Here is a 25717-nt window from a genome sequence, read left to right on the forward strand (position 1 = left end):
AAACAGCATGCAGACAATAATTAGTTGCCCCACACAAACAGAATAGGAAGCTACTGCATATTGCTTCTGCCCATCGAATCAAACCCCAGGCATAACTCAACACCTCTGGGTATGCAAAATTGAAAACAAAGATACGCACAACTTTGTTCAATTTGGAAATAAAGTCTTCCAAAAATAGGCAGAAGCAGCTGATGGTGCCAATATACTTTTCTTCACCCAACTCCCACACCCAAGCAATAGAACTGTTTAAAAGGACTAGCCTACCTGTGTATAGCACCAGCTCTCTGCCACAGGCCCACTTGACATTTCAGCCGGGGGTGGTGGACTCGGTACCCTTGACATCGCCAGCTTGACGATTCTGTAGGTTTTCTCAAGGCAGATGAAAGAAAATTCTGTAGAAAATTTATCCCGTTACTGTAAAAAAAATAAACATTTGTTAAAGGGGCCAGTTGCCTTTTTTTGTGGCTATTTTACGTTCAAAATATTAATATAATTCCCTCAAGAAATTTTATCTTCCGGAAGAAAATAATTTAGTTGAGTCAAAAACTAACCTTTGTTTTGCAAAAATTAAGATGAATTCAATTACATAGAATCATAGAAACCCTACAGCACAGAAAGAGGCCATTCGGCCCATCGAGTCTGCACCGACCACAATCCCACCCAGGCCCTACCCCCATATCCCTACATATTTACCCACTAATCCCTCTAACCTACGCATTTCAGGACACCTTTAATTACGCATTTCAGGACATGTTTAATTACGATTAAACATATTTATCAGATCCCTTTCATCAGCTTAGAAATCCTTCAACATTCAATAATCTGGCAACAAATTAATGACATCAAGGGTTAGGCAAGCCTGCTGGGTTAATTCAACTCAAATTAGCAAACTAACTGGCCGAGTCTAGTTTTCCAGAGCTGGGTTTGAACCAGAGTTTCCACTGTTGGGGGGTGCCTAAACTTGTGCTACAAAACTACCATCAGCGAGGAGAGATCTGTGCTATGTTCCTAGATGATCCTGGCTAAAGTTTGTTGACAAGGAGCAAGGAATTCCTTGTTTGATTGAGGCGGTCAGAGATGGCCGTAGTAGGGCCCAGTTGGTAGTGGTGGCTTCACTGGTGAGCAGGCCCATGCTTCAGCAATGCCATAGGCATCGAGATGATGGCTGCTATTGTGGGTGAAGTTGTGTATGATGGTCTTGGCTCCCTAGCATAGATCATTGGTGCTTACATGACGAACTGCGAGATATCATAGGGAATAGAAGTGGTGAAGAGAATCCAGTCAGTCAACAGGACAATTTCCTTGGTGGGGGCTCACCTTCAGTCCTTGGAAATCCAGGTTGATTCGAGGAGATGGAGCCAGAGGAGAAGTATCCGCGCACTTGGGCATGAATTCAGCCCATTGGGCTCGCACCGACAACAATCCTACCCAGGCCCTAGCCCTGTAACCCCACGTATTTACCCTCTAATCGCCCTGACACTAAGGGGCAATTTAGCATGGCCAATCAGCCTAACCTGCACATCTTTGGAGTGCAGGAGGAAACTGGAATACCCAGAGGAAACTCACGCAGACACGGGGGAATGTGCAAACAGACACTAACCAAGGCCGGAATTGAACCCAGGTCCCTGGCGCTGAGGAAGCAGTGCTAACCACTGTGCCACCCAATTCCTGGCCAAATTTGAGAACTGGCTGCCATGCTTTCACAATCTCGATATGAAGGCTGGCTGTTAAATTAGATGGAACATATTGTATCCAGTGTTCGAGGCCTCGAGTTGGTCAAAGACTCCGATGGTTGGTCTTGCATTGTTTTGTCCTCAATATTCATCGAGGAGGACTGGAGGCAGCCGGACGCGACAGGTCTTCACAACCCATCAGGGTCTAGGTTTCTCTTTACTGGGGCTGCAGGGCGACAACATGGCAGAGATACAAAGGTTTGAGTGAAACTCTGGATGGATCCAGGATGTTGCTCGATGATCCTGCCATGGCTTTGGCCTTTTCAAGCTCCATGGATGGTTATATTATCCTGCAGTTCAACGTTAATCCTGAACCTTGTTCCCTTGTGATTATTCTCCTGATTTTGTGATATTGTCTTTTATCCCGACGAGGACGTATGATATATGAGCACAGGAGGCATCTGTCGCCTGTTATCCTGCGAAAATCAAGATGGTCTCTTTTTTCTCTTCAATGGTATTCATCCCAACGCTGGCGAGAGGAAGGCCTTAGCTTAATGTGCATTACTGTCTGCATTCAATCTTGGTTTTGATATTGGGGAAGCAGGGTGGGTAAGGGGGTCTGCTTCTGGCCCTGTCTCAAATTTTAATTATTGGATTTCGGTGTTTGCAATACAGAGATATTTCCTTGTTTGGGAATTGTTTGTAGGTCTCCTTTCTGTTTGGGACCACAGAGTTGGATGTATGACATGAGGATTGGATGGTATTTACATGTTTTTAATTGCTGTAATCCTTGTACTCACACTGAGTGAGTTATTTTTGGTACCCTTCACTTTATTTATAGATGAATAGCGCCACAGCGGGGTGGCAGGTAAGTGGTTTGGTATAGTGGTGGTTGGTATGGCCTTACAAAGGTAAGGAAAACCATTAGAACTACTTTTTTTAATACATTTATTATTTTGGGATTAAAGAATCTTTGCTCGTCTCCTATGAAGGTACAAAGAGATCATGAATCCTGGAAAAGACTGGGTTCTTATTTTTTCTGTCGTTGGTGCCTCTGGTGTTGTTGGAGTAGGGGGAAATATGTACTGGTGCACGCTTCGGCTTAGTCAGCTAAATCTTGGATATCTGGGCCGTGATTCTCCCATCCCGCTGCGCTAAATTTTTAGCGCAGCGGGCCGGGAGAGTCTTGCGTTGGCCAATTCACAGGGTTCGCGCCCTGCTTGCGTCTCCCAGCAGCGTCTGCTCCACGTGAAGGAGACGCAGAAATGATTTAAATAATCATTTCCCTACAATTTAAATGAGATTAGCGGGCTCAGGACTGAAGTCTCTGGGCCCACTAGCCTTTCCCACCCAACCAGAGTGTTGCACTCCAGCAGGGATAACAGCAGCTCTCCACTTTTGGGGAACTAACGGCCAGGCCATGCTGCTGGAGTGAAGTAAGGGCAATCGGGGGCCCTAGAAACTGTGGGGGGGGGGGGGGGGGGAGGCTGGTGCTGCCTGGGCATGGGCACCCTGGCAGTGCCAGCCTGTGCCCGTGACATTGCCCAAGGGGCAAAGTACCAATGCCCAGAAAACACCTTGGCACTGTCCAGTCAGCGCCAAGGGGGCAGGGCCTAGGAAATAGGTGGGGGCAGGGGGTCCCGCCCCTATACATTGGGAGGGAGGCCAGCGATCAGGCCATGTGAGGGCAATCGGGGACCCTAGGGGGTGGAGAAAAGAAGAGCTGGTGTTGTGGGGCTGGCCAGCAAAAGGGGAGGCTGTCAGTGCAGGCCACTGCACATGCACCCATCTCGACATTGACAGATCGACGTATGTGCTGTGGCCCACTCAGCCCGCTGATTTAAGCCTCTCAAGCAGGAATAGGCCCCATCTCCTGAAATTTAATTATGTTCATGTTGTTGGCCTTTGCGGTGCACAGAGTGTGGGAAATTCTTCTCTGAGCTCCCACTGAAAAAATCAGCGTGAATTACTTCAGTTTTCACGTGAATTTTGATACTTACAATTTTTGGGGGAGAATTCCAGCCATGGCCTTCTATATTTACTTGGCTGCGCAAGTAGTGACAGCAGTTATTTGATTACTTGCCTCATGAAATGTACAGGGGGCGTATCATCCTGTTGTTAGGGTTTTTTTGACGAGGGAAATGGGTGGAATCTCACTGATGGTGAGGCCTAAGTGGCGCCTCTGGGGTGCCTAGAGAGAGGTAGCTTGCTTTGTTCAATGCGTAAGAGCGATGTGAGCATCCTTGGCCTGTTGACCCTTATTCGAGTGTGTCGCTGATCCTAGTTTAGCTTGATTGAGTAAGTTAGGGTAGTAGTAACTGTGTTTATCCAGGTCAGGTAGAGGATACATTTGGCAGGGGAGCAGGTCACCCTCCCCAGAGATGTCCCTTATGGGGGATTCTAGACTACTCTCCCTCCTGAGATTTGTTTCCCCTGGGGATGTAGTGGAGCCTGAGTATTTTAGTTCAGCATTGTTAGAGTCTTTCTTTGGTTTCCTCAACAGTACAGACTGGATAAAGCACCTCATAACCTACACCAATTCCAGCACCTGATGTTGAGACAAAGAGAAAGACAGAGGATTGGGAAGCCTTCAAAAGCGAGCAGAGGACAACTAAAAATGCAATAAGGGGGGAGAAAATGAAATAGGAGTGTAAGCTAGCTAGTAAAAAAAAATGATAGGAAGAGTTTTTTTCCAATGTATAAAAGATGAGAGAGGGGCAAAAATAGCCATTGGACCACTGGTAAATGAGGCTGGAGAAGTAATAATAGGAAACAAAGCAATGGCAGAGAAACTGAATAGTTACTTTGCATCAGTCTTCACAGTGGAAGACACCAGTCGGATGCCAGAGCTCCAGGAGTCAGGGGGCACAGGTGAGTGTAGTGGCCATCACTAAGGAGGTGGTTCTGGGGAAACTGAAAGGTCTGAAGGTGGATAGATCATCTGGACCGGATGGACTACACCCCGGGTTCTAAAAAAGATAGATGAGGAAATTGTGGAGGCATTGGTGCTGATCTTTCAGGAATCACTGGAGGCAGGCAGGGAGCCAATGAACCGGAACAGCCGACAGAGAGATCCGCAGCATCTCCACATCATGGCAGGGAGGGTACCAGAGGACTGGAAAGTAGTAAATGTAACACCACTGTTTAAGGGAGGGAAGGAGGCAGCAGACGGGAAATTATAGGCCCGTTAGCCTGACTTGGTCATTGGCAAGATTTTAGAGTCCATTATTAAAGATGAGATCAGAGAGTACTTGGAAGTGCATGATAAAGTAGGACTGAGTCAGCACGGCTTTGTCAAGGGAAGGTCATGTCTGACAAATCTGTTAGAGTTCTTTGAGGAGGTAACAAAGAGGTTAGATAAAGGAGAGCCAGTGGACATGATTTATTTAGATTTCCAGCCAGCCTTTGACAAGATGCCGCATAAGAGACTGATAAGTTAAATGCCCATGGTGTTATGGGTAAGATCCTGGCATGGATAGAGGATTAGTTGACTGGCAGAAGACAGAGAGTGGGGATAAAGGGGTCTTTCTCAGCATGGCAGCCGGTGGTTGCCTCAGGGGACCACAACTTTTCACAATATACATTAATGATTTGGAGGACTGAACTGAAGGCACTGTTGCTAAGTTTGCAGATGATACAAAGATATATAGAGGGACAAGTAATATTGAGGAAGCCAGGGGGGCTACAGAAGGACTTGGACAGGTTAGGAGAGTGGGCAAAGAAGTGGCAGATGGAATACAATGTGGAAAAGTGTGAAGTTGTGCACTTTGGGAGAAGGAATGGAGGCATAGACTATTTTCTAAATGGGAAAATGCTTAGGAAATCAGAAACACGAAGGGACTTGGGAGTCATTGTTCAAGATTCTCTTAAGGTTAACGTGCAGGTTCAGTCGGCAGTTAGGAAGGCAAATGCAGTGTAAATTCATGTCGAGGGGGTTAGAATACCAGAGCAGGAATGTACTTGTGAGGCTGGATAAGGCTCTGGTCAGACCCCGTTTGGAGTATTGTGAGCAGTTTTGGATCCCATATCTAAGGAAGGATGTGATGGCCTTGGAAAGGGTCCAGAGGAGGTTCGCAGGAATGATGCCTGGAATGAAGAGCTTGTCATATGAGGGACGGTTGAGGACTCTGGGTCTGTACTCGTTGGAGTTTAGAAGGATTGGGGGGGGGGGATCTTATTGAAACTTTTGTCTTGTGAAAAGGAAGAGGGAAGCTTATGTAGGGATGAGGAAACAAGGTTCAGATGGCTCGATTGAGGGTTACAAGTTAGCAAGGAATGAGCTGAAAAAGGGGCTTAGGAGAGCTAGGAGGGGACATGAGAAGTCCTTGGCGGGTCGGATCAAGGAAAACCCCAAGGCTTTTTACTCTTATGTGAGGAATAAAAGAATGACCAGGGTGAGGTTAGGGCCGGTCAAGGACAGTAGTGGGAACTTGTGTATGGAGTCAGTAGAGATAGGCGAGGTGATGAATGAATACTTTTCTTCAGTGTTCACCAAGGAGAGGGGCCATGTTTTTGAGGAAGAGAAGGTGTTACAGGCTAATAGGCTGGAGGAAATAGATGTTCGGAGGGAGGATGTCTTGGCAGTTTTGAATAAACTGAAGGTCGATAAGTCCCCTGGGCCTGATGAAATGTATCCTAGGATTCTGTGGGAGGCAAGGGATGAGATTGCAGAGCCTTTGGCGTTGATCTTTGGGTCCTCGCTGTCCACGGGGATGGTGCCAGAGGACTGGAGAATGGCGAATGTTGTTCCTCTGTTTAAGAAAGGGAATAGAAATGACCCTGGTAATTATAGACCGGTTAGTCTTACTTCGGTGGTTGGTAAATTGATGGAAAGGGTCCTTAGGGATGGGATTTACGACCATTTAGAAAGATGCGGATTAATCCGAGATAGTCAGCACGGATTCGTGAAGGGCAAGTCGTGCCTCACAAATTTGATAGAATTTTTTGAGGAGGTAACTAAGTGTGTTGATGAAGGTAGGGCAGTTGATGTCATATACATGGATTTTAGTAAGGCGTTTGATAAGGTCCCCCATGGTCGGCTTATGATGAAAGTGAGGTGGTGTGGGATAGAGGGAAAGTTGGCCGATTGGATAGGTAACTGGCTGTCTGACCGAAGACAGAGGGTGGTGGTCGATGGAAAATTTTCGGATTGGAGGCAGGTTGCTAGCGGTGTGCCGCAGGGATCAGTGCTTGGTCCTCTGCTCTTTGTGATTTTTATTAATGACTTAGAGGAGGGGGCTGAAGGGTGGATCAGTAAATTTGCTGATGACACCAAGATTGGTGGAGTAGTGGATGAGGTGGAGGGCTGTTGTAGGCTGCAAAGAGACATAGATAGGATGCAAAGCTGGGCTGAAAAATGACAAATGGAGTTTAACCCTGATAAATGTGAGGTGATTCATTTTGGTAGGACAAATTTAAATGTGGATTACAGGGTCAAAGGTAGGGTTCTGAAGACTGTGGAGGAACAGAGAGATCTTGGGGTCCATATCCACAGATCTCTAAAGGTTGCCAGTCAAGTGGATAGAGCTGTGAAGAAGGCCTATAGTGTGTTAGCTTTTATTAACAGGGGGTTGGAGTTTAAGAGCCGTGGGGTTATGCTGCAACTGTACAGGACCTTGGTGAGACCACATTTGGAATATTGTGTGCAGTTCTGGTCACCTCACTATAAGAAGGATGTGGAAGCGCTGGAAAGAGTGCAGAGGAGATTTACCAGGATGCTGCCTGGTTTGGAGGGTAGGTCATATGAGGAAAGGTTGAGGGAGCTGGAGCTGTTCTCTCTGGAGCGGAGGAGGCTGAGGGGAGACTTAATAGAGGTGTATAAAATGATGAAGGGGATAGATAGAGTGAACGTTCAAAGACTATTTCCTCGGGTGGATGGAGCTATTACAAGGGGGCATAACTATAGGGTTCGTGGTGGGAGATACAGGACGGATATCAGAGGTAGGTTCTTTACGCAGAGAGTGGTTGGGGTGTGGAATGGACTGCCTGCAGTGATAGTGGAGTCAGACACTTTAGAAACATTTAAGCGGTTATTGGATAGGCACATGGAGCACACCAGGATGATAGGGAGTGGGATAGCTTGATCTTGGTTTCAGATAAAGCTCGGCACAACATCGTGGGCCGAAGGGCCTGTTCTGTGCTGTACTGTTCTATGTTCTTACAGGATACTGCGAGGCCTGGATAGACTGGATGTGGAGAGGGTATTTCCACTAGTAGGAAAAACTAGAACCAGAGGGCACAACCTCAGGCTAAAGGGCCGATCCTTTAAAACAGAAACGAGGGGGAATTTCTTCAGCCAGAGAATGGTGAATCTATGTAAGTCTTTGCTGCAAAAGGCTGTGGAGGCCAGGTCATTGAGTGTCATTAAGACAGAGATAGATAGGTTCTTGATTGATGAGGGGATCAGGGGTTATGGGGAAAAGGCAGGAAAATGGGGATGAGAAAAAAAATCAGCCATGATTCAATGGCGGAGCAGACTCGATGGGCCCAGTGGCCTAATTCTGCTCCTATGTCTTGTGGACTTTAGTGCTAATTTCCCCCTCTAACCCAGGAGCATCATTATCCACCAAAATCAACATAGATCAGGAATTGAACTTTGGATAGCTGATTTGCATGGTTTGGATATTTGAAAGGTTAAACTCTTAGGTGGGCAGGAATCCAGAGAAATGTTCCCAAGCAAAGTCAAAGCCTATCCTGAAGGCTCCATTATAATTGCCTAGTAAACATCTTGAGGTGGATATGGAAAGTAAACTGAACAATGAAACCAGAACTGTGAAAACTGCACCCACATCATAAAATGAGCACCTTTGGCGGCTTTGTCTTCTTACAGTTGTCTACACCAGTTGCAGAGTGAAAATTTGCAATGTGGCTTCTGCGTCATTGAAGCCACAAAGAAAATTATATAGTTTAATATACTCCTAATTATTAACTCAGTAAATTGCTTTGAAATAATGTTTGCCAGATGCCCTCTAAAATAGTGTTTCTGGTGGCTAGAGAAAGTTCTATTTCTTTCTGGATATATACACTAAAAATAATCTCTGAAGAGACTGCAGGCTGGCATACAAGTTATCAGAGTATATGCACACATTAAATTTGACAAGGCTTCGGATACATATCAATTTCTGCTGATCTACAGGTTGATATTTTGAAGAGGCTTTACCACATTCTGGTAAACTCTGCTTATTAATTTCTTGCAAATCTCGATAAATGGCAAAAAACATATGACCAATTATGCTGCAGACTGCAATGCAGTACAGCTGTCAAAAAGGAATGTAGGCTGCAGATTTCTCTCATCTCAACCATGGAAATTGAGGTACCATAACACCTGAATCGAAAATGTGGTCATAACTGCAAACTGCAGAATTAATTCTTCATAACCCTGCACCAAATTAACTTTACATTTGAAAAGGCTGCTGCGCCAAGATAAGTACATTGTTGTTGCAGTGTTCCTCATTCCAAACCATGCCAAAAGCTGCCTGAAAACTACTGGAGTGGCCTACATATAGCACTTGCAAGAAGAGAACTCCCCGCCTCACATACACAAACATTAAAAAGGGACAAACGTGCAAACATATGCACATTATTAGAGCACACAAATGCAGTTTGATCTATTTTAAATATAGCTCTAGGGTCCTGTGGCCAACCGAGCTGTTAAGATTGTACAGCTCTGCTCTTTTTAAAAATGCTGCAGCTGAAATCTAAACTAGAGGTGAGCTGATTCTTATCAAAAGCGAGGTTTTAGTTTTATGGAAGAATGGTGCCAACTGCAAGACTAAGAAACCTTTCGTAAATAAAATAGGACTTTGAAATGGAGTAACCCATTATTAAAAAGGTAGCTCACAAAAAATTCCAAGACAAACTGCAGTGAAAGTAGACATCACAACCATATAAATTACTTTACCAATGTTTTGTTTAGTGCATCGATTGCACCAACTCTTTGCACTAAATAATCCTGAATGAACATGTGCAATTAATTTGGTTGAGATTTTTTTGATGAAGTAACAGCGTAACATTGTTGATGTGGTGTATAGAATCTCTATCGTGCAGGAGGCCATTTAGCCTGCACTGACAACAATCCCACCCAGACCTTACCTCCCCATAACTCCACGCGTTAAATCTTCTAGTCCCCCTGACACTAAGGGGCAATTTAACATGGTCAACCAACGTAACCTGTACACCTTTGAATTGCGGGAGGAAACCGGAGCACCCGGAGAAAACCCACACAGATATAGGGAGTGTGTGCAAACTCCACACAGACAGTGACCCGAGGTCAGAATTGAACTCATGTCCCTGGCACTGACAGACAGCAGTGTTAACCACTGTGTCACCATGCTGCCCTATATATGGACTTCCAAAAGGCATTTGATAAAGTGCCACATAATAGACTCGTCAACAAAGTTGAGGTCACTATCATAAATGGGACAGTGGCAAAATGGTTAAGTTGACCAAGTGACAGGAAACAGTAGGGGTAAAAGGTTGTCTTTCAGAGTGGAGGAAGGCACTAACTAGCGCTAACCTCTGGGGTTAGTGCTAGGACCACTGTTTCTATTAATGACTTAGACTTGGCTGTATAGTACATGCAAGTAAAATTTACAGATGACAAAACTTGGGAGTATTTGAACTGTGGTGAAGACAGTGCCAGAGTTCAAGAGAACATATACAGGCTGGTGGATTGGACAGACGTGGCAAGTGAAATTTAAAGCGAAAAAGGGAAATGACACGTTTTAAAAGGAAGAAACAGGAGAGGCAGGATAAACCAAAAATGATCATTCTAAAGGAGGTGCAGGAACATAAACACCCAAAAGCACAAATTCTTGAAGATGGCAAGGCAGATCAAGGAAGTGTTAAAATGACATACAAGGATGCTATGAACCTTTATGAAACATGCGTTCAGCTTCAACTGGAGGATTATGCCCAATTCAGAGCATTGCCCTTTAGGAAGAATGTGAAGGCTGTAAAAGGGAATGCAGAAAAGAAATGGTCTTAGGCATATGGGCTTCAGTTATGGGGTAATTTGAAGAAGCAGGCTCACTTTTGATGCTCACTTAGAGAAGTGACGGTTGTAAGGAGGTTTGACAGGTGCTCAAAGTCAAGAGGGATCTATGCAGGATAGGACAGATAGAGATTGGCAAAGGAGTTCAGTACCAGAGGGCACAAATTGAAGATGTTCAGCAGAAAACCCACCAAAAAACTCTTTAAACACAAGTGGTCGGAATCTAGTATGCACTGAGTGTGCTGGAGCAGATTTAACTGTGATATTCAAAAGGGAATTTGGATAAGCATCCGCAGAAAATAAATTGCAGGGTTACAGACAAATAACTGGGGAGTGAAACTAGTTGAATAGCTCTCACAGAGTGGACTTGGTGGGTTGAATGGCCTCCTTCTGTGCTGGAATCAGCTTATAATTCTAAGTGTGCAGCCTAGGTCATGAAATTTATCTTTGAACAACCTAATGTGTTTCTCCAAAGATCACAGACCATTCCACGGAGGTGAACATATGTTGCAAGCATCATGATGGAATGATATTGGTGGTGATAGAAGATCATGATGTTATCGCTTGTGAGCATACACTTACATTGGTCTGACCCAACGTGGGCGGCACGGTAGCACAGTGGTTAGCACTGCTGCTTCACAGCTCCAGGGACCTGGGTTCGATTCCCGGCTTGGGTCACTGTCTGTGTGGAGTTTGCACATTCTCCTCGTGTCTGCGTAGGTTTCCTCCGGGTGCTCCGGTTTCCTCCCACAGTCCAAAGATGTGCGGGTTAGGTTGATTGGCCATGCTAAACTTGCCCTTTAGTGTCCTGGGATGCGTAGATTAGAGGGATTAGCGGGTTAAAATATGTAGGGATTTGGGGGTAGGGCCTGGGTGGGATTGTGGTCGGTGCAGACCCGATGGGCCGAATGGCCTCTTTCTGTACTGTAGGGTTTCTATGATTTCTAATTTAGTATGTATGCTTACTGCATTATGTACATATAGTTTTGAGCTGATCTCGTGGAGCTATACCTAGAGCAAGGCTTCCCAAATTGTGGGTCGTGAGTCAATGGGGTCACAGGACAAGCAATTGGGGTCACAACCTCCAAGGCAACAATGACAACTGTGGAATGGAAACTAAACTCCAACAGTACTGGGAATGACTGAAAGGCTTTTTAAATGTCTGCAATTTTTTTGTTTGGTGAGAATGTGGCCCAATGAAGTGGGTTGTGAGGCCCAATCTCTGCTAACAGAACCCGTAAAATAGTAGAAGTCTTGGGTTTTTTTGTGCCTGTAATCATTCTGTTTTTAATTCTGGGATCACACCAAGTGTGAAGTATTAAAAAGGGCTCAATTAAAAAGGATCACTGCAGGAAAGTCTGGGACCTAACATGAAGCCTGATGGACCAATAGAAGCCCTCGTTTGTGTTTCAATAACTATTCCAAACAAATAAAATGTAGATTATGCTACATTAGTAAAAGTATTCAAAGTAATGATTCAATGCTTTAAAATTGGCAGACTACAAAAACATCCAAAATAGGAATACAAAAGGAAGTCTGAGATAATTTAACAGCAGTTCTGGGAGAAAAGTGTGTCCTTAATATTTATTAAACTCGAACAGTTCATACTAAACAAAAACAGAAAATGCTGCAAAATCTCAGCAGGTCTGAGTGTCTGTATACAGAGAATAGGGCCAACGTTGAGTCTGGATAACCCTTTGCCAGCGTCCGCAGTATTTTGCTTTTAGTCCATACAAAACAGTGGACCAGATCAGCAAGGTCTGTTTCACACCTTATGAAATTTAAGAGTCTCTTTTCCAGGCTGTTAGTTTTCTATTAGCATTCAGCTGAAGCAGCAAAGCAATCACTAGTGCTAAATATACAAATTGAAAGCAGGAACAGACCATTCAGCCCTTTGAGTCTATTGTACCATCTGATAAGATCATGGTTGAACTGATCGTGGCCTCAACCCCACTTTCCTGTCTTTCTAATTCTGCCTTTAAAATATTCAATGACCTGCCTCCACTGCCCTGAGGAAGAGAATTCCATAGACTCGCAACCCTCAGAAACAAAAATCATCTCCATTTTAAATGGAACACCCCTCATTTTTAAACTGTATCTCCTAGTTCTAGTCAGTCTCACAAGGGGAAACATCCTCTTGGCATCTACCCCGTGAAGTTTCCTCAGGATCTTGTATTTTTCAAAAGAATCACCTCTCAATTTCTAAACTCAATGGATACAGGGTCCAACCTTTGCATAACGACCCCTTCATTTCAGGAATCAGTCAAGGTAACCTTCTCTACACTGCTTCTAATGCAATTATATCCTTTTGCAGGCAAGCTGTAAACTGTACCCAGCACTCAGATGTGGTCTCACCAACATCTCGTACAACTTCCCAACATTTATATTTAATTCCCCTTGCAATAAACAATATTCCATTTCCCTTCCTAGCCATTTGCTGTGCCGCATACGAACTTTTACTGCTTCAGACAGGAGGACAGCAAGATGCCATAGAGTTCGGCAATCTCTTTTCATTTAAAAAGTGCTAATTTTCTAATAATCTTGCCAAAGTGCACAAGTTCACATCCGCCATTTTTTACCCACATGCTTAACCATCTAGATCCCTTTACAGACTCTTGTCTTCCTCAATTTAGTTTCCTACCTTTGTGTCATCAGCAAATTTAGCAAACATACATCTGCTCCCTTCATCTCATGTCACTGATATCATTTGTAAAAATCTGAGCTTCCAGCATTGATCCCTGTGGCACTCCTTGCTGAAAGTGACCCATTTATCCCTACTTTGGCTTCTTCTTAGTCAACCAGCCCTCCATCCATGCTAACATGTTGTCTCTTACACTCTTATTTTAATGGAGTAATCTTTGATGTGACACCTTATCAAATGCCTTTTGAAAATCCAAGTACAGCATATCTACACATTCCACTTCATCCACATTCTGTGCCACTGCCCCAAAAAATACAATGAATTAGTCAAATGAGATTTTCCTTTCACAAAAAACTTTCTAAGTGCCCTGCTGTAACCTCCTTAATAATAGACCCTAGCATTTTCTCTGACAGATGTTAGGTTAACTGGACAGTAGTCCTGCTTTCTGGCTCCCTCCTATCTTGAATAGGGGAGTTAAATTTGCTATTTTCCAATGCAATGAGACCTTTCCAGAATCTATGGAATCTCAGAAAATTACAATCAATGCATCGACCATCTCTGCAGCCACTTATTTTAAGACCCAAGGTGAAGTTTATCAGAATCTGGGGAATTGCCAACTTTTAGTTCTAATAGTTTACTCAGTACCCTTTCCCCAGTGATTGTAATTGTTTTAAAGCTCCTCTGATTTTCAATTTTCCAAACATCCAGTCTTTTGAAAGAGAATTCCCGATTTCTAATATATTTTGTGAGCAAAATGCTTCCTGATTTCACTCAAATATAAACCTGCTCTGACAAGAAGAATATTTTCTCTTTCCTGATTTTCATAGAGGGAATAATTTATCTGTACTGCACACAATCAAATCTTTTTACCATTTAAACATCTCTATTAGGTCACTCTTCAGCCGTCTACATTCAAGCCGAGTTTGTCAGCCCTCACTACTTAATTCTCTAAACCCTGATATAATTTCAATGAATCTGCACTGCGGTCCCTCCAAGGTCAATTTACCATTCCTGAAGTGCAATACCCAAAACTGATTTGCAGTAATCCAGATGGACTCAGACCAAGGCTTTGCACAACTGACACAAACTTCCCTTTGTACAGAGTCCCCGTCAGAAAATGTATCATTCCATTAGCCTTTTTGATTTTAAAAACAAATCTCTCTATAGGTTTTAAATAACTTGCGTATTTGAACTCTGTGTATTTGCTCCCTTTCAGGTACTATTTCCTTATTTAAAAAATATATGGATGTAACATTCTTCGCTCCAAAGCAGATGACCTCACACCAACCCACATTAAACTACATCTGTCAGAGAGATCTGACCACTCACTTAACTTTTGCAACTTCCTGCTTCCGGCTGCAATACATATTCTCTCCTACTTCAATGCCAAATACAAACTTGTTTCTTCACACAAATCATTAATAAGCCATTACCATTTCTGCACTGGACTACGTTGGAAAAAAGCACAAGGCTCTGCTTTTTATCTATGTTTTTTTCAAATCTGCAACCTGTGGAAAAGATCTGGAAAAATCTATACCTACATTTTGTCATGAAATCCATTGATCTGTGTGTCCCCGGGTGTTAAATTATAAGTATGTGGACATTGTAATGTTTAAGGTACAGGATGTTCAAATGCTTGTTATATTGGTTTCTGCCTACCCTCTGGGCATGTTTTGATAGGTCCCCAGATCAGTTCAAGAGTCAGTTTCAGGAAGTCAGCCAACAAGCGACAGAGACAGGAAACTCTTTTCTCTTTACCCCTCCGAGACTCTCTTCTGTTATTATACCTCCTTTCAACTTGCCTTCCTCCAGTACCCTGCTCTCCAAATTCCCCACCCCAACTCCTTGATCTTCCTGATCTCCTGGCATCATGCCAGGCTCAACCTTCTTTGTTCGAAAAGCCTGCAACTTCCCACTGGGTCTTTTTTTTGTGCTCCTTTGACAGGCTCATCGAGTGATACCTTCCCCCATAATGATTTTTTCACTACGTGCCTCGATCAAACTACTTTGCATTTTCATGATTTCAACCTCCATCGACTCATCAATTTCTCTTTCCTCCCTAAATCTCTCTCCATGTAAATTCCCCAACCCAAACTCACAGAAACTCCCTTCACCTTACCAAATCGTGTCATCTCAGTACTGTTTCAATCACACAAGATCACCTCACCTCCTATTGCTCATCGCCCACACCCTATGCCTACCGCGTTTTATATCTGAATGCTGGAAAAAGCTGCCCCCAACTGAGTTGTAACTGCACTTTCAAATTCTCAACCACCTAGCCTTTGGACCTCCATTTATACATTTCTGCAGCTATTGATTTACTCAGCTGCACCCTCACTTCCACCTTTGATATCCTAGTCCCCAATAAAACTATTACTCTTTCTCACCCCTGGCCATTGCCTCAGATACAGTTCTTATCTCCACTCATTTAACTCCAAGAGTTGCAGACTTGAAAGGACACAATGGACAACCAGTTGAGAAATCCACTACCAGATCTAGCTGGACAACTTATTATCAGGGACTGCTCTCATCTGCTAAAACTGTTCACTATTCCAGGATAATTCCGGAATGCAAAGATAATTCCAGCTTCTTTTCTCAACCACAAACCACCTTCTTAAATCCTTCTCCTATTACCCTCACCTCCAACAACTACAAGAAGTGCATGGACTTTTCCGTCATTATGATCGAGACAATCCAATTAGCTGCCTCTGCCATGGTGCTCCCTTCCACTAGCCCACCTGACCAAACTTTCTTCAAATCTTTTTACCCTAGTTCTGAACTCAACTTGCCTTTGATTCCCATTAAACTGTTGATCACACAACTTCCCTTCCGGGTACTCATTCTAGCCAGTATTGGAAGTGGTTTTCTTTTCAAATCTCTCTCTCTCTCCCCCCTTTAAATCTGTCATCACTCCCTCCTCAAAAACAAACTGCCTTTGACCTCAATGTCTTTGCAAACTCTCAACCCATCCCCCATCTCCATTTCCTTTCCAAAGTCATAGAATCCTAGAAACGCTACAGTACAGACAGAGGCCATTCGGCCCATCGAGTCTGCACCAACCACAATCCCACCCAGGCCCTACCTCCATATCCCTACATATTTTACCCACTAATCCCTCTAACCTACACATCTCTGGACACTAAGGAGCAATCTTAGCATGGCCAATCAACCTAATCCGCACATTTTGGACTGTGGGAGGAAACCGAAGCACCCGGAGGAAACCCACGCAGACACGAGGGGAATGTGCAAACTTCACACGGAGAGTGACCCAAGCCAGGAATCGAACCCAGGTCCCTGGAGCTGTGAAGCAGCTACCATGCCACCCACAGTATTGTTAAATTGGGTAACAACGTCCTTGAATGTGCTGCTGCCTTCCAAATCCACTCCCATCTTTCCTGAAACTCATGTTTGAATCCCTCCAATCAGATATCCACCCTCGCCACAGCCCAGAAAAACTCTTCAAGTCACAAATGGCATCCTATGTGACTGTGACAAAACTAAACTTTTCCCTCCTCGTCCTTCGACCTCTTTGCAGCCTTTGGTACAGTTAAGCATATTATTGTCCTCCAACACCTTTCGACTATCACCCAGCTGGGTGGGACGACTCTCAAGTTGTTCCATTTACTTTATCTAATCATTGCCAGAGAATCACTTGCAATTGCTTTTCTTCCTGCTCCCACGTTATGTTCACCTCAAGTATCAATCCCTACTCTAATCTCCTCCAGCCCCATAGCCCTCCATGATCCCAGCAGTCCACCAACTCTGGTCACCTGTACATTTGTAATTATAATTGCACCACCGCTGGTGTCTGTGCCTTTTGTTGCCCAGTCCTCAACCTTGGAATTCCCGCCTGACCTCCGCGCCTCACTTTCCTCCTTAAACCTGTTTCTAAGCAAGCTTTTGGACCCAATGATCCTTGTGGTTATATGTCATATTTACATATTGCTCTTGTGGATTATCTTGCGAAGTCTCACCGTGTTAAAGGCACCAGATGAATTTGTTACAGTGATGGTGAAAATCCTCCAACAGATACCACTTATTTTATTCTGCCAAACTGAGTATACCTTTTTACTGCCATTCTCTGCTTCCTTTCTCCCAATTAATTTCTAACCCAAGTCAAAAGCTCTCCAATTCGGGGCACTTTTTTTCCACAACTTTGTGGGGAATCCTATTGAATCCTTTTTCTAAGTCCATATAGATATCAGTCCTTTACCTACCCGACTTCAGAAAATTCAACCAGATTAGTCAGACCTAATTTATCTTTAGCTCATTCTGATCAGTTAATTTGCTCCAGTGCTCAAGTTACTCTATCCCCAAGGACAGATTCTAGTACTTTCCCCACAACTGACAAACTAACAGGCCTACATTTATCTGATTTATCCCTCCCACCCTAAGTAATGAAATGATATTAGCAATTCTCCAGTTTAACAGCACAATTTTTGAAACAAAAGAAAGGATTGAAAGATCAACGGTTCTGCAATTTCTTCCATCTACTTCAGTTAATAACTGAGTGTGAAAATCATCAGACCTTGGAGATTTATCTATCTATCCTAAGACCCATTATTTTCGCCATTACTTTTTGGCATAAACTAATACTGACTACAGAAAGTTCCTCCCCTTGATTTATTCTTAGTATTCCTTCTGTCTCAAGTATTGTATCCTCTTCCTCCACTGTGAAAACTGATACCAAGTATTTAATAAATCTGCTATTACTTTGTTACCCAATACCATATCATTGTGCAGTAACATAATACACAAAAAGTGGATCATGCAAGAAATGTGTGATAACTGTAAGGTTTGAATCTACTTATCAATTAATTTGCACCTTGCAAAGGGAAACAATGAAACCTAATTCTACAAAATTAAGCACATCTGATAGACTTGTCTACAGCTCTTTGCATAGGTGGAAGAATCAGTTTTTTTCACATGAGACTAGTTGTCACTGCTAGATCAGTTAAATCCAAAGATGCGCAGGTTAGGTTGATTGGTCATGCTAAATTGACCCGTGTTTCGGGAGAATGAGCAGGGTACATATGTGGGGTTATGGGACTCGGTGGGCCGAATGGCCTCCTTCAGTACTGTAGGGATTCTATGAAATCTATTAAATCAAAACATTATGAAATGATTTATTTTAACTGCATCTTCAAGAATTCCACATTTTGCAGGAATTTTAAACTTTTGTCACTACATACTTACATGCCATCTAAAAACATATAATTGGAGGGGGGCCAACTTCAGCAAGTTAGAAAAGGATGCCCGTGTTCTTACAACAGTCTGCCTGGAGGGGGGGGGTTCAAAACGGAGATGGGAAAGATATCCAAAACTAGGGCGCCCTAAATGACTGAAGGTAGAGGTTAAAACCAAACAGGAAAGGAGGTTTATAACAATTGAGGTTTATAATACAGAGAAGTAAACTGAATGTAGAAAGTACAGAGGGGCTCAAAAAAACAGAATAAGTGGAGCAAAGAGAACATGAGAACAGATCAGTACCATAAAAGGGAACCCAATAACACAGTAAAAGAATAGGCAAAGGAATGGTAGCATCAGTTAGGGACCAAAAAAGTAGATCTTGTGAAAGTAGACAACATGATTTGATTTATTATTGTCACATGTATTAGCATACAGTGAAAAGTATTGTTTCTTGCGCGCCATATAGACAGACTGAAGTACTAAATGAATACTTTGCATCCGTCTTCATTAAAGGAGGATCCTGCAAATGCAGCAGTTATATTGAATATAAAAATGATATAAAGAGGAAGTAGTGAAAAGGTCAGCAATTTTCAAAAGACATCCAGCCCAGATGGGATACATCTCAGGTTACTCTGGGAAGCAAGGATGGAAATGGAAGACGTTCTGGCCACAATTTTCCAATCCTCCTCTCGTATGCAAGTGGTCAGTCCCAGACGATAGATTGCAAACGTAGCACAACTGTTTGAAAAAGGGGAACGCGATAAACCAGGCAATTACAGGTCATAAGTACAGCTACAACACTGGCATCGACCAGACTCATGGAAAACTGCCCAGGTTTTAAGCCTGTCCACAAAAAGCAGGACAAATCCATCCAGCCAATTACTGCCCCATCAATATACTCCTGATCATCAGCAAAGTGATGGATAGCATGGTCAACAGGATTATCAAGTGGCACTTACCACAAGTAAGCTGCTCACTGATGCTTAGTGCGAGTCCTGCCAGGGCCACTCAGCTCCTGATCTCAGTAAGTCATTAATACAGATTGCATATAGTTCAGGCCCTGAGGGCCAAACCCTGTGGCACTCTGCTAGTTACATCTTGCCAACCAGAAAAGGACACACTTATCCCAATTCTCTGCTTTCTTTTGTTTAGCTAGTTTGCCACCCAAGCTAATAAATCTCTAACCCCATGTGATCTTACCTGTGGATCAATCTTTTGTATAGCACCTTATCAAATGCCTTCTAGAAGTCCAGACATACTACAGCTACAGGATCGCCATTATCCATTTTGCTTGTTACATCTTTGAAGAACAAATTAGTCAAACACGATTACCCTTCATAAAGCAATGCAGAGTTTGATGGGTTGCGTTTTGACTTTCCAAATGTCCTGTTACTACTTCCTTAATAATGCATTCTAACAATTTCCCAACACAGATGTTAAACTAGCTGGTCTATAGTCTTTTACTTTCTGCTTCCCTTTTTTGAATAAGGGCATTATATTTGCATTTTCCCAATCCACTGGAACTTTTCCCACATCCAGGGAATTTTGGTATATTATAACCAAAGGATCCACTATCTTCACTGCCACTTCCATTAAAACCCCAGGGTGTAGGCCATCATGCCCTGGGGACTTGTCTGCCTTCTATCTTAAGTTTGCTCAGTACTTTTCCCCTATTAATAATGATTGTTCCAAGTTCCCTTCTTTCTATAACGCCTGCATTACCCGTTACCATTGGCACGGCGCTAGTGTCCTCCACTGTGAAAACGGAGACAAAATACTGATTTTGAGACTCCACAATTTCTGTGTTCCCCACTATTAACTCCCCTGTGTCATCCTCCAAGGGTCCAACACTGCCTTTAGCCACTCTGCTTTTATATATCTATGGAAGATTTTGCTATCTTTTTATATTTTGTGCTAGTTTTCTTACATAATTTACCTTTGCTCTTCTTATTACTTTTTAGTAACCCTTTGTTGATCTTTAAAAGTTGTCCAATCTTCCAGCCTGCCACTGGCCTTTGCCATATGGTATGCCTTAGTATTTGTGTTTGTCTTTATGCTATCTTTAATTGCTTTGCTTAGCCACGGATGTTTCTTCCCCCTTTACAATATTTCTTCCTCGCTGGAAAGTATGTTTGTTGGGAGGAATTGACCATCTCCTTAAACATCCGCCATTCTCATCAACTGTCTTCTGTTCAGTCCACTAGAGCCAAATCTGTCCGCATGCATAGGTACTTTTGTTTAATTTCAGAATGCTAGCGTGGGACTCCAGTTTCTCACCCTCAAAACGGAATTTGAAATTCTAGGGTGCTATGATCACTCCTCTCTAGACAATCCTTAACTTATGAGATTAATTACATTCACTCTTTCCACCATTAACACAAAGTGGTAGCGTGCTCCCTTTAAGATGTACTGCAGCAACTCACCAGGTTCTTTTGACAGTCCCTTCCAAACCTGTGACCGTTGTCACCTAGAAGGACAAAGGCAACAGACACATGGGAACAACACCATCTGTAAGTATCACGCCATATTACACACCATTCTGCCTTAGAACTATATCACTATTCCCTCAGTTGCAGAATTAAAATTCAGGAACTCACTTCCTAACACTGCAGGTATACACATACCAGTTCAAGGTAGAGGGTCACCATCACCTTCTCAAGGACAATTAGGGATGAGTAAATGTTGACCTTGTTAGTGACGCTCACCATTCCATGAAAGAATTAGAAAAGCATACACAATGTTTAAGACATTCAGAAATTAGACCTCAATATAGACAAAAGAAACATCATGACACAATCAGCACGTATCAAAAACTTAAAAGGCAAGATCCCACAAACACACAGCGAGACCCTGATCATACACAAATAACCCTCAGAACCTTCCTTTACATAAGCAATTTCTCATTTTTCCTGATCCAGTACCTCCAAAAGCTCAAGCTCAAAGCTTTACATACAACTGGGAAGAAGATAGAAAGAAAGGAATCGAGAGCTTTGTAAACATGTTCAAACGAGTGCATGTGCTACCTCTTGCGCTTCCTCACAGTACTAGATCAGAAATTTTCTCTGATCTCAGGAAATTGAGGGAGGATAGATGGAGCCTAGATAGGCTGAGCGTGTCACAAGTTTTCTTGTTGGTGCATGTGAACAAAACTAACCTCAATATTTGTCCCATGCACTAGATCTCTTCACATTCCTTCAGTCTATGTAGTCTGCATCTTGCTGTGCTAATCACTGTTAGATGCTAATCCAGTTTTGATCAAATTGGAATGGCTTCCAGCAATCTAACAACATAGCCACAGCCTGAAATTCAGCACAACTCACATGCTACCAAGTTGACAAATGCATGTGAGGCAGCAGGTTTCAGAACATCTATCCAAAGCTGCGATCCAGTCAAGATAAAACCTGCATAGCACAGGTTGGATCTAATCTTTCAAACGTTCAGTAACCTGACATTCAGTCCAAAGACATTATTATAGGCTGCGGATTTGTCTGCTTAAACATATTTCTCAGTAAATGGGAGATAGAACTGTGGTCACAAAATTGAAAGCACTTACTTCTACCAGCTAAGTTAGTCAAAAATATTTAGATCCATAGGTTTTCAAATCTCTCAAACTTGGCACACCAAGTTATGAAGCACTTTATAGCATCTTAAAAAGTGTTAAACAAATGGGAAGCTATTATAATCAGTTTATAGCCAGAGTACTCTTTGTGGCCTGAAGTGCAAAATGATATCAAACATCCTTTTGAGTAGGCCTTGGTCCGACTGGGACAACAGCATAGAATACTTGAGAATAAATCTTTGGTAATAGATTTCACAAAGACACAGATTTAATTCAATCAATAAAGTAATTGATATTTAAGCAGTGTGTACTAATTTTGGCAAGTGAATTCCGTTAAAAGGAACAGGAACAAATCTTGTAAATAATAGCAATTTTACCAAAAAGAACCAAAAATCTTTTGACTGAGAACCCCTTATTATTTTGAGCACCTGTAGTGCAGAGGTCAACATGTTCACTTCACACATGAAAGACCCTTGCTTCAAAACTAGAACTCCTCATTCTACATGAAAAGTTGCTCAAAATATTTATGACAAAAATAATTTTAACCTGACTGCAATGTTTTCTAAGAATTGTCCACTTTCGGAAACAGATTAAACAAAACACAAACATAAAATAAAACAAATTTGTGTGTCATTTCCTTCAAAAAAGTTATTGGTCAAAAATAAAATTCTCCATTTCTTTTTTCGGGTCTGCAATGGTTTTCATTATGATCTGCAATAATCAACCTTGTTCAGAAATCAAGTAAAGTGTATCCCAAATGGTCAATAAAGTAGTCTAATAACTGACAATAAATACTACTCCAGTAGAATTTGATTCATATCATTTTTGAGATAGCACAGATGTCCCTCAAAACACCACCACCAGTACGATGACATTTCAGACTACTTCAGCAAATTAATTCCTCACACAACACTTCCTGTCAGAGATCATATATCCCTTACAAATCTGTAATCCTTCAGTTTTCCTCCTCTGTAGTGACAATTTTAAACTACTTGCACTGTTTGTTGCATTTGATTTTTCCCTCCAGCCTATTTCTGAAGATGGTAATATCAATACAACACAGTAGTGGGTTCAGATTCAGAAATAACTGATAGGTCTGCAGAAATTAAACAAACAGGAGTAAAAAGAACACAAACTATTTTACTGACAAAAGAAACAAGTAATCTTTTTTAAAAATCTACCATCCACTCTAGCAGCAGTTAACTTAATGCATGGTCTAGCACTATTTTAACTTGATTCTCTTTCAGGGATGCTCCATCGTCAAATCCTTTCTCTAAGGCAAAGGCTTCAATGCCCTGTTTTCCCTTTATAATGGTAAAAGTGCATGGTAAAATTTGGGCAGACATAAAATCATGCACATTGGATTTAGTCGCGTCTGTTTTACAACATCACCAATACATCAGATTTACATGCAAACAAGACTATACTGTTTCTCACACTCTCTCAGGAAGATCATACTTAAAAACGTAACATTTTTACCTCCTAAACACTCATGGCAATGATATCAAAAGTACTTGTTTAAATGTGCACTCCACAACAAGCTTTTAATTGTAGCTGCTTTGTGCTCATGTAATTCTCGCATCTTTTGATTTTCCTCCTGGTAGTGTATAGACCAGTGTCAACTGGTAACACTAAAACCGAAGTTGTGACACAAATAGAAACAGGAGAATTCCATTCAACCCCTTGAGACTTGTTCCATCGTTCAATTAGGCATGGATGATCTGTACTTCACCTCAGTTTACTCACCACACCCTCAATATTCTTAACAAAAGGTCCATCAGCAATCCAATCTATATGGCATTCTTTTTGAGGGGCGGGTGGAGGAGGCGCTTCCAGATTTGCATAACCCTTTGAAGTAATGTTTCCTCAATGACCAAGCTACAATATTAAGATTGTGCTAGATTCCCCAGAGAAAACAAGTTATTTGCATGTCTCGTAACGAATCATTTTGACTACTTCAATTAGAACTCAACTTGCCAAATTTAGAGGAATACAGATCAATTTTGTGTCTTCATAATTTAATTCTTTAAGCCTTGGTTTAAGAGGACCTGGACTGATCCCCATCCAAGACTGATATCTTTCCTGAGGTTTGGTGCCCAAAACCGAATTCCAGATAAAGTTTGCCTAAACCTAACAACTAACTTCCCCACTTATGTTATAAACCCTCAAGATAAACAGCACCATTCAATTAATATTTTTGATTATATTATACCTAGTCAAAATATTGATACAATCCTCAAATCCTCCAACTATCTTGGTCACAAAGTTGAATATTTTCCAAAAAGGATGGAGCTCCATATTTGATTACTGAAAACATCTTGCCGTGAACAGTAATTACAATTTTTCCCTGTGTGTTATTATTTCTGCATCACTAATTGATAACAGTGCAACGTCACCCTCAACGCCATGGGTCCAATGATTTATGTCCTAAACCAATTCAATTTAAGGACAGAGAAAGAAACAGAAAAGGAAATAGACGAATTAGAATTAAATTAGACATAGAAAGAGAAATTAAGAGGAAAAAAAGATCGGGTTGAGAGAAGATAAAAACAGACTGTAGAAAAGGAAGGTTTGTTTTAAGGTGTTAATTTAAAAATCATGAGGAACAACTTACTACCTGCAAGTTTGAGACTTCAGCTTCAGTTGCTTCTTTTCTGGATCCCAAGGTGCAGGTCAGAATAAATTAACAGGGTCCTTACAAAATGAAGTACTAGCCTTAAATTCTGCAGCAAGATTCATTTTCATTTATGGCACAAAGCAAGCAATTTCATGACACTTGCGAGCAGGTTGTTGGCAAGCTCCTTTTTTGCCAGGCTAAATGTCAAAACAATGCAAAACATCCAGCAATTTATGGCAAACTGCAACTCATAACATGTCTCTATCACTGCAAATGTTGTTGACTTTTTATTATTATTGGTGGAGACCTAGAACTTGCTAATATTTTTCCAACAAATGTTTGGCTGATGTTTTTTGGATTATAAATTCTGTGTGCTTTCATAGCAACAGCATACTGTAAGCCTATGAGATAGACATTTTTCAAAAACGAGAGAGAAATTCAGTCTATTCTGAGTTTTCAACATTGGTTTGTGGCATCTTCAAAGGAACACCCATCTTTATACTCTACAGAACAGATTGGGGTGAATTTACTATAAAACATTCCACAAATGGTCGCAGTTGACAGCTTCAATAATTAAATCATAACCTTAAAAAGGTATACGACATCAACTAGAGCAACAAGGCCATATCAATCATATTGACATGTTAAAAGCACAAACGTATCGTGAACATATATATAATGAGTTGTCATAAATTACTTAATCCTCAATTAGTAATAAGGTGTTCCTTTTTCAGTGGAATAAAACTCACCTTTCCTGATTTATCACTGTATTTGCGTACTTCAACACAATAATTTGCTGTGGGCAACTTCTTCACCACAATATTCAGATAGAACCATGCCTGTAAAAGAAAAACAAAAAGTTGCTAAACTGGCTTCATTTTATTTTTTATTAAAAGCAATTTGTCTATGGGTGTTAGTCATGCAAGATAGTAACTTAGCAACCCAAGGTAAAAACATCTGAAATCATTCAGCATGTGAATTCAGGCCATGTTTAATGAAATAAAAAAGTTCCTTTCAGAAGGAGAATTCTGTTTTTTTTTTAAAA

At 41.9% G+C, this 25717-nt stretch overlaps 1 protein-coding gene across 4 annotated transcripts in view; it reads right to left on the minus strand.

Annotated features, from left to right (window-relative positions):
* spop (speckle type BTB/POZ protein) overlaps positions 1-25717 on the minus strand; it is a 123706-nt gene that overhangs the window by 54788 nt on the left and 43201 nt on the right. For 3 of the 4 annotated variants that reach the window (XM_078223857.1, XM_078223860.1, XM_078223859.1), the window contains exons 2-3: positions 25422-25511; positions 265-414 (exon numbers count right to left, since the gene is read on the minus strand). In XM_078223857.1, coding sequence (XP_078079983.1) covers positions 265-342 — 78 coding nt within the window. In that variant the 5' untranslated portion in view covers positions 343-414; positions 25422-25511. Of the gene's footprint in view, positions 1-264; positions 415-20919; positions 20964-25421; positions 25512-25717 lie in introns of those variants that run through there. The other variant, XM_078223861.1, reaches the window with a different exon arrangement.

This window comes from Mustelus asterias, chromosome 11 (assembly GCF_964213995.1).
Source record: "Mustelus asterias chromosome 11, sMusAst1.hap1.1, whole genome shotgun sequence".
Classification (NCBI taxonomy): domain Eukaryota; kingdom Metazoa; phylum Chordata; class Chondrichthyes; order Carcharhiniformes; family Triakidae; genus Mustelus; species Mustelus asterias.